This window comes from Coffea eugenioides, chromosome 9 (genome assembly GCF_003713205.1).
Source record: "Coffea eugenioides isolate CCC68of chromosome 9, Ceug_1.0, whole genome shotgun sequence".
In the NCBI taxonomy this organism is placed as follows: Eukaryota; Viridiplantae; Streptophyta; class Magnoliopsida; order Gentianales; family Rubiaceae; genus Coffea; species Coffea eugenioides.
This window is the reverse complement of record NC_040043.1, coordinates 21,699,264-21,708,229: the sequence shown is the minus strand read 5'-3', so window position 1 is coordinate 21,708,229 and position 8,966 is coordinate 21,699,264. Positions and strand designations below refer to the sequence as shown.

Below are 8,966 nucleotides of genomic sequence, written 5' to 3'. Positions count from 1 at the left end.
ACACTCAAAAAACAAGTTTTCTAGACATTTATCCTACACATTAACATGTCATTAACCAGCGGCCAGCCTGCTCACACAATAGTCATACATTCGGCAAATGAAAGAAAAAGGCTTTAAAATATAAACATACTCCACAATACATAATAAGTTACGTCTCATAAATTAACAAGGTCCAAATAATGAGCTAATCTAGATTTAGAAACATAAATCTTCAAAGCTTTGGCAAGTCGAATTGTTTGATTGTCTTGGCTTCCTACAAAAAGCATAGAGGTAAAAACACAAAAAAAGTTACATAACTTCCCAAAAGAATAAATTAACTTATACTCAATAACTCAAATATAGAAGTTTGGTAGTAAAACAATAAAGCTGACCTTCATCTTCTTTTTGATGCCGTGAAGATTCCTACACCAATCTCCTGCGCACATCAATACTTGAACTGTCTCGGGGTGAAGTGCTGCTCGATAGGTGTCAATTACTCTAGTTCCGGCACTAAAAGTGGCCTCCGATGCAACTGTAGTTATCGGAATGGCCAATATATCGCTAGCCATTCGAGAAAGTACTGGATATGAGATTCGATTTATTTTCCACCACCCCAAACAATCAAATTCATCGAGATCTTCTCCAATCTTTTGGCGAGGCTTGTCTAAATAATCAACCAATTCTGACTTATGAGGTTCGCTAGTCTCGACTTCATCACAATATTGATCAAAATCACCCCATCTAGTCTTCTTGGTCGCATTTGTTCCTTGCCTTTGGGAAGAGCTAGAAGCCATTGGCCCTCCTGTTGGATTCGCCGCTAGAGCAACATACTCATCATATAACTCAAAGAGCACTCGGCGAATGGTGGAAATGTTATGAGAAGCCTCTGAAGGTATATACATTTGAGGGTAGGTGAAGTCCACAACCCTCATTTTCTGTCTTGGATCTAAAATGGCAGCCACGGCCAATATCAAATTACAGTCACCCCAATACTTGTCAAACTTAGTTTTCATCCTTCGAACCATGGCCCGAATGAAGGGGTCTTCATCATTGACTCGAGCATCCAGCACTTTTTTTATCTTCACCAACTCTTGAAGGAATTGCTCGTAGGATAATCTGAACCAGAAATTATATGTGTGCACTCCCAAAATTTTTCCAAGACCGAACAAACCTTTTCAGCTTTTTTCCAATCCTCAGCAGATGGGCAAAAATCGTAACTTTGCTCTCTATCTTGGAAACGGGGAAAAACATCCTTAAATTTGATGGCACAATTCAGCATCTCAAATGTGGCATTCCATCTTGTCTTACAATTGTAAAGCAACTTTTTTCCTGGTATATGGAGTTGTTGCGCAATTTCAGCAAACATCAATGCACGCCCCTCTGATCGATTCACAAATTCCACGGAATCCCTAATGGCTTTGGTGATGTCCACAATCTCAGAAATGCCATCTTGAACTACAAGGTTCAAGATGTGTGCACAGCATCAAACATGGAACAATTTTCCATCACAAAGAAGCTTTTTGGACCTGGAGATGTCATCTCTTAATATTCTAACAGCTACATCATTGTTCGAGGCATTATCAACTGATATGCTGTAAATTTTGTGCTCAATGCCCCACTCTTTTGCACTTTTAAAAATTGAAGATGCTATCTCAACTCCTCGGTGAGGCGGTGGTATATGTACAAAACTGAAGACTCGCTTTTGTAGTTTCCAATCAGAATCAATCCAATGCCCGGTGATGACCATGTACTCGATCTTTTGATTTTTCGACTTCCAAAGATCGGTTGTGATGCTCACTCTTTCCACATTTTTCAACTTGTTCCTCAACTTATTTTTTTCAAGCTCATATACTTGCATACAATCATTTTTTGCTGTTGCTCGAGAGATTTTCTTCCACTCTGGCACCGCTCGTTTCATCATAAGATTGAAGCCTTCTTCTTCTAATATGGTGAATGGATGCTCATGCATTAGCACCCAATGTGCAGCTGCCTCTCTAACTTTCTCCATGTCAAACTTTCCGCTCAAGGGTGGCAAAGTCGGAAAAGAATCATCAGCTGGCTGGAAATTTAATTTTGTTTGCTGCTCAGCCTTTCTAATGCTTGCTTTTCGGGCTGAACATCTATTCCGATGTCTCCACATGCTACTTGTTTGCTTTGACTTGCCTCTTGACAGCTTTTTCTTGCAATGCTTGCAAATGGCATAATTCAATCCATTTTCCTCAACTTCGTCAAAATCATCCCAAGCCTCAGATGTTTTATTTCTTTTAGGGATCTGGAATTCATCTTCAGCTTCAGTTACTTCCCGCGTGTCTCCGCCTATTTGACCAGTTGGTTCTTCTTCTTCTTCTTCTTGTTCTTCAAGAGCAAATACTTGAACTCCAGCTGTTGTTGTATCATTACTTATGAAAACAGGGGTATCCAACGTGAATGGAGTAGTTGAATCATGAGCAGATGATCGCGGGATAGAAGATACCTCGGGAGGACTAATTGCCATACCTACAATTTACCCATAAAGTGAATATAAACATTCATTAGTACCAGCATATCACCTCAAAAAAACTGCCCAACATATTATACATTTAGCTTACCAACTCCTTCGACATTGCCTTCTAATCTTGAGCAACTCGTTGAATGTCTAGTGCCACTTTGCATTTTCTTGACAAAGATTCTGCCCGACTGGATTCAGAAGGCATGAAGGTAGTAAGACATCCAAAACAGCAAAGTGTAGTCTAAGAAGGAGCAGAAAAAGAAAAAGAATAAGCATGTGAGGTTGCTCAAATCCGAATTTGGGCAAATTCATCACACCTAGTTGGTCAAATCATAACACAAAGGATTTTGAAGTCAGTCTTAGCTATATTTTTTTACACCATTATCTATTTTTCACACAAAAATACCTTCCTAATTTTTTTTTTTAAAATGTTTACCTAATCAACCGTGCTCAGAAGCTTCCTAAACTCAATGCCTAAAGGACAGTAAGACTTTCAATCTCCCAATTATCTCCTAATCAGGATCAATTTCTCCTCCCCAGAAAAGTATCATTTGTAAACATCTAAAGAAAATTTAATCTGCTCTATATTTACTTCAGGAGATTTTCACCTTCTTAAGCCAGCCTCAACTAGAAAAGAACACACATGACACTTGGCACTATACTAACTTTAGCACTATGAAAAATGCTATGAAAATTAATGACTGGGTCAGCCTGCAAGAGAGCTTTGACAAGATTAATAAGCAATTGGAGAAGGTGATGCGAGTCAATGAGTCTGACAGGGTGCCAAATGTTTATATTAAAGCTCTTGTTATGTTGGAAGACTTCTTAAATCAGGCGTTAGCTAATAAGGAGGCAAAGAAGAAGATGAGCAGTAGTAATGCTAAGGCACTAAATTCGATGAAGCAGAAGCTGAAGAAGAACAATAAACAGTATGAAGAGATGATTAACAAGTATAGGGAGAATCCTGAAGTTGAGGAGGAAGAAGATGGAGATGATGATGACGAGGATGGGGAAGATGAGGACTCAAGAGTTTGAGGAAGACCCTTCAAAACTTGGTATGGAATCTGATGCAGAAGAAGATGAGGACAAGGAAGCTGGTGAGGATGATGCAAATGAAACTGGTCCAGGGTGGGAAAAGATGATGAGCAAAAAAGATAAGCTCATGGATAAACAGTTCAAGGACCCAAGTCAAATCACCTGGGATACAGTCAACAAGAAGTTCAAGGAGATTGTAGCTGCAAGAGGAAGGAAGGGAACTGGAAGGATTGAGTTGGTTGAGCAACTCACATTCTTGACCAGAGTTGCCAAGACCCCTGCTCAGAAGCTTGAGATTTTATTTAGTGTTGTCTCTGCGCAGTTTGATGTTAATCCTAGTCTCGAAGGACTTAAAAACGGACTCACGTCATGCCCTGTATGCATCTTCTACAAGTCCAGTACCCTTAATAGCAAGCAACCCCATGTAACTTGTCACCATGGCATGACACTCTACAAGTGTAAAAGAACACCAGTCCATTTAGGTTTTAGGATTTAAGGTATAGAGTTTAGAGCTCAGGGTTTAAGGTCATGATGTCTGGATTCATGGTGACACCATGCCCTTGAATCATGGCATCCATATCTGCCAGGGCAAACCAAAAGTTCCAATCCCCCTGCTCTCTCCCCGTTCTTAAATCCCCACCCCTCTCCTGCTGGAATTAAAAAAAAAGGAGCAAATGATGAAAGCATGAAACAGCCATCCTAAAGATTTGCCACCATTTCTTATCATCTATATGTGCCATCATTTATCCAAAACCAAGGAACTCAGCCACGAACTAAGAGCTACCAGCAAAGAAGTCTATCAATACTGCAAACACTTAAGTTCATGAGCACGAGTACTACTTCAGCTGACACTGGCGCATAAACAGCTTTAGCAAATCCGATATCCAACCATACATCATGATATCTAATATCCAAACATAAGCAATAACACAGTACAATGCATGGTGAACGCAGACAAAATGTCTACCTTGGACCAGGGCCACGGCGCTTGACATCTAATCTAAACTACTACCACAGTTACAGTTTGCAATTGGAAGCTCAGATTTCGTCCCCTTATCAATTCAGGATAACAAGTTTCCTAGTCGATCTTGGCCCATTTTAATGCCAGAGACACAGAGCCAAAAACAGAGGAGCACTTACCTAAGTGAGCCAGAGATGAGCAGTGATGAACCAGCGATGAGCTAGTGAGATCTTGGTGCTTCGTCTTCGACACTCGGCAGCGATGAACCAGCACGGCAGGACACAGCCGACAGGAGACGTAGAGCGCGGCGGACTGGCGGAGGCCGGAGAGTCAGAGAGCAGCTTCGATTTGGGACTTGGGACTTGTTAAGGCGATGGCGATGGCGATGGAGTCTCACAGATGCGGCGAGCAACGGCGTCGGCGACGAACGGAGTGAGGGTGTAAAGTGAATTTTTTTGCTAGGCTTTCTTCGAACAGAGAAGAAAGTCCCGCAGTCGGCACAGAGAGAACTGAGAAGGAAGAAAGTCTTTTCTTCCTTTTTTTTTAGACATTTTTTCTTTTTAGTGTTTTTTAAAATTATGTTATTACTTTTTTGCCATTATAGGATTTTATTATAAAGAAGGTAATATTGTAAATTTCATATAACTTATACCCATAATGGTCATTTTATAATTATAATAAATATATATTATTTAAATTATAAATATTTTATTTAATTAACTCAGGCTCGTCGAGCTACTCGACGAGCCTCGAGCTCGGGAAATCGGGCTCGATACTCGACTCGATTAGGAGTCGAGTAACTCGAAACTCGACTCGAACTCGGTCAACCCGAGTTCGAGTCGAGTTGTTGACCGAGCTACTCGCGAGTAGCTCGCGAGTAGCTCGGCTCACTAACAACCCTATTTAAGAGTTGCCAAAACGACGTCGTTCTGTCTTATTTTCTTCTTCCGCTCTCTACATCTTGAATTTTCAGTTCCCGCTTCCATTTTAGCAAACTACAAAAACTAACGCTTTTAGCCACAAAAGACCAAATTATTTGATGCATTTTTTTTTTTTTACAAAAATTATGCCTTCCCTAATATCTCTCTTTTTTTTCCCCAATCTATGTGTAATTAAGGCCTCGTTTGGATTGCATTTTTCTGGATTTTTTGTAGAAAAATTTCTATAGCGATTTGATGTATATAAGGTAAAAAGATGATTGGAAAATATATTTATAGAAAATGTAGTAATTTTTCTTTGAAAAATTGCTATCCAAACAAAGCCTAAGATTATTTATTGTTTTGAGCTTTTTTAACTCACAAGTTGTATTAAAACTTTAGAATATGAAAATTTAGTGTTTTTAGATATATTTTTTTACTAACATAGGATCTTTTGGATCTCTATGAAAAATAATGTTCAAAAAGTAAAAAAACTTATTAAAAATATGTTTATGATTCAAAAAAATCTTTTAATCACTTTAGTTGATCAAATAACTAAAATAGTTTGCTAATATATGCATGAAACACTAAATGTATTTGGTAGAAGTACCGATTCATACACCATAAACAATGTGACTATTGTAATTAATAATATACTCTGGTCATGCAATTGTGAGGATTTTACTTAATTTCACATTAAATTTTACTGTTCTTTGTCATCACTTTCATACTATGCTAATCACTAATTTTTCATGTGTTGCCAATGCAGGGAGTCCATGATATTATTTTACCTTCATAACAAGCTACTAACTAAGTTTGGAATAATTAAAATTGTGTATACATTTTTATTACAATACATTCCTCATTTTACTAATGAAAAACATATGCTAAATTGTAAATGATAGGGTACCATAATAGAATTAATGAAATTGATTTATTACACATGAGGCTAAATTGCAAAAGATAAGATATCATGGTAGAGTTAATGAAATTAGTTTACCACATACGGGACTAAAATGTAAAAGATAGGGTGTCATAATAGAATTAATAAAATTTATTTACAACATATGGGGCTATATTGAAAAAATTAGGGTGGCATAGTAGAATTAATGAAAGTGAGTTAGGAACAATTACTTTAGACAGTGATGACTAATTGTTGTCACTAATTTTGAACCAGTAACCACATTGTGATAACATTGTAAGTAGTCACTATAGGGCCCATTTCAATGACAACATTTTTTCAAGTCGTCACAATAGTGATTTCCCGGTACACAGCCAGTTGCTCGCCACCTATATTGTAACGATTAATCCCGTGTTGTCACTGATGATGAATCTACTCTCGGTCAACTGTGATAATATCAAAAGTTGTCACTAAATTTGTCAACTGTGACAATCTTTTCTGTTGTCACTGAGAATGTTGTTACAAAAGATCAAATTTCTTGTAGTGGAGGAAAAGAAAGGAGCTGGGTATGAAAAGCTTTCGGCTGAGGGAGTAAGAAAGAAACAAGGAAGAGACCGGGAGAGTGAAAGGGAGAGAGAGAGAGGCTGAGCGAGGGAGGAACGGCTGAACAAGGAGGGTTTCTGGACAGGGGAACCAAAGCAAAAGAGGGAAAAACTAGAGAGGAACCTGGGGAAATTTGGGAAGGAGCTTTGGACGAGACCTTAACTTTTTTGCTTCACCAGACTTACGAAGTTTGCCCACTGACTTCACATCACTTCACCATCGATTCAGTCTATCAACTACTCGCAGGTAACGAATACACCTTGATTTAGCCAACTCAACCCTTTCTATGAAGTTCGGTGAACCCTCGCATGAGTTTTCTCGGTTAATGCATACTTCATCTGTTAGTTCCCCTTTTTGTGATCTCTTTTGATTCAAAGATCTGTGTTTTAATGGCTAAAGATTTACTAAAAGAGTATTAGAAATGGTTAGATGTTAGATCTTGATGTCATGGCCACACAGTTGTCGTTTCTTGTTGGTCCCCAGGTTTGGTCTGTTTTTTTCAAAAGTCAGAGCCAATTTCTTTTGCGGTTTTCTTCATCCAAATCTTCTCTGTTTGATCTTCCAGAGTTGTGCACCATAGTTGAGATCATGTCAATTAAATGGGTTGGAGTTTTGTCGGTTTTAGATTGATGAAATAATAGGTTTTGTTTGAGTTTTTGTATGAAAATACATGTGTGGGATGAACTGCAAGTTCACAGCAGGAATTTGCAGCAAAAAGGCTTCGTCCAGACTGCATTTTTTTCGAATAAATGATCATGACTGTGGTTGACAATGACTGTGATTATACTTTGTGATGTTGTTGCGCTATTGATAGGTTTGGTGTCGGCTCCTTTGTTCATTTAACGAGTATCCGAAACTGTGAATCCAATTTAGAAGCCATGAACACCTCTTGTGTTTAGTAATCGGCATATGTAATCATCTCACTTCTTGTGTATATGAAGTCTGTATAGTTGATAAACTAAAAAGTTGTACTTTTGGTCCATGTTTGTGCTTGTAATCTGCGTCTAAGAACTCTTGGGGATGTAAAGAATGTGATTTGGGTTCGTGCAATGGTGTTGTCTTGGCTTGAAAGTTTGATACTCGCTTGGATCTTGATTCCATCCGTGCTGCATGAAAACCCAGAAACTGGTGGAAAGTTTTTCTTGAATGAACCTAGAATTGCTAGCTTTTTCCTCATTCCAGATTTTCCTCTCTCTTGTGTGCATAACATGGTGTCTTGATGATGAGTTTATGAAATGTAATGAGAACTTGGAGGCCGATCCTTGTTGTTGTTAAAGTTTTTTCTCGCTGCATGAGGTTGCTGAGGTTTAAAAGCATAAGAAAAGTTGCAGAAACTCTTCTTCTTCGTAGCTTGCATGCAAATCAAAAGAAAAATTGCATTTTAACCCCTCAAATTTTCCTTTATTTTGATATGGCTCAGAAAATTGGAAAACTTAATCAATTTTGTTCCTTTAAAAGGTTTTTTTTCTTTGGTATGTCTTAATGTGTTTTCGGACAGATTGTTTAGGAATTTTAGGATAAAATTTAGAGGTTTAATAATTTTTTGATAGATTGATAGTTTTGATTTGTTTCTTAGTAAAATAATAAGAAATTTTGCGGGATTTTGTTGTTTAACTATAGCAAATGGGTTTTCATTCATTTTGTGAAGTTTAGCATTTGATTTTGGTAGGCTTCATCTTAATCTCTTTATTTTATTTTATTTTAATTTAAACCCCTTAATATTTGTAATAATAATGACTTGACCCCTCAAACTTCTTAAATTCTTTCAATTGGGTCCTTGTTTGTTTTAATTTGTTGACTATAGGTTGTTTATTTTATTTGGATGCTTTGAGTGATTCAATTTCATGTTTATTTCATATGATTATTTGTTAATTAAAGTGGCGCCTTGACCTTTTTTATTTGTTTTGGAGGATAAATAAGAAAATCTTTCATCTCATTTGGTCACCAATTCAAGGGAGGTACATTCTACTCCTTTATTTTGATTTACTTGATATTATGTGCTCCTGTGTGACTCTATGTGTGAAATTGCATGTTTTTATTTATTTCTTTATCCACTTTATTTGTTAATTTTGTGTATTTATT

At 37.5% G+C, this 8,966-nt stretch overlaps 1 protein-coding gene across 1 annotated transcript; it reads right to left on the bottom strand.

Moving 5' to 3' along the window:
• Nucleotides 1–1,060: 1,060 nt before the first annotated feature.
• Nucleotides 1,061–4,900, bottom strand: LOC113782362 (zinc finger BED domain-containing protein RICESLEEPER 1-like). Its single transcript, XM_027328255.1, has 4 exons — nt 4,643–4,900; nt 2,568–2,655; nt 1,489–2,475; nt 1,061–1,434 (listed from the first exon to the last, which is right to left on the bottom strand). The coding sequence occupies exons 2-4, from the start codon at nt 2,629–2,631 to the stop codon at nt 1,061–1,063; spliced, it is 1,425 nt and encodes a 474-aa protein (XP_027184056.1). The 5' UTR covers nt 2,632–2,655; nt 4,643–4,900.
• Nucleotides 4,901–8,966: the final 4,066 nt, after the last annotated feature.

Excerpts from the sequence above, each read along its gene's own strand:
- LOC113782362 (XM_027328255.1), bottom strand. The coding sequence starts at position 2,631 with ATGCAAAGTGGCACTAGACATTCAACGAGTTGCTCAAGATTAGAAGGC. Across the intron at positions 2,476-2,567 it reads AGGCAATGTCGAAGGAGTTG|GTATGGCAATTAGTCCTCCC; the intron begins GTAAGCTAAATG and ends GGTAAATTGTAG. Across the intron at positions 1,435-1,488 it reads CAGGTCCAAAAAGCTTCTTT|TTCAAGATGGCATTTCTGAG; the intron begins GTGATGGAAAAT and ends TGAACCTTGTAG.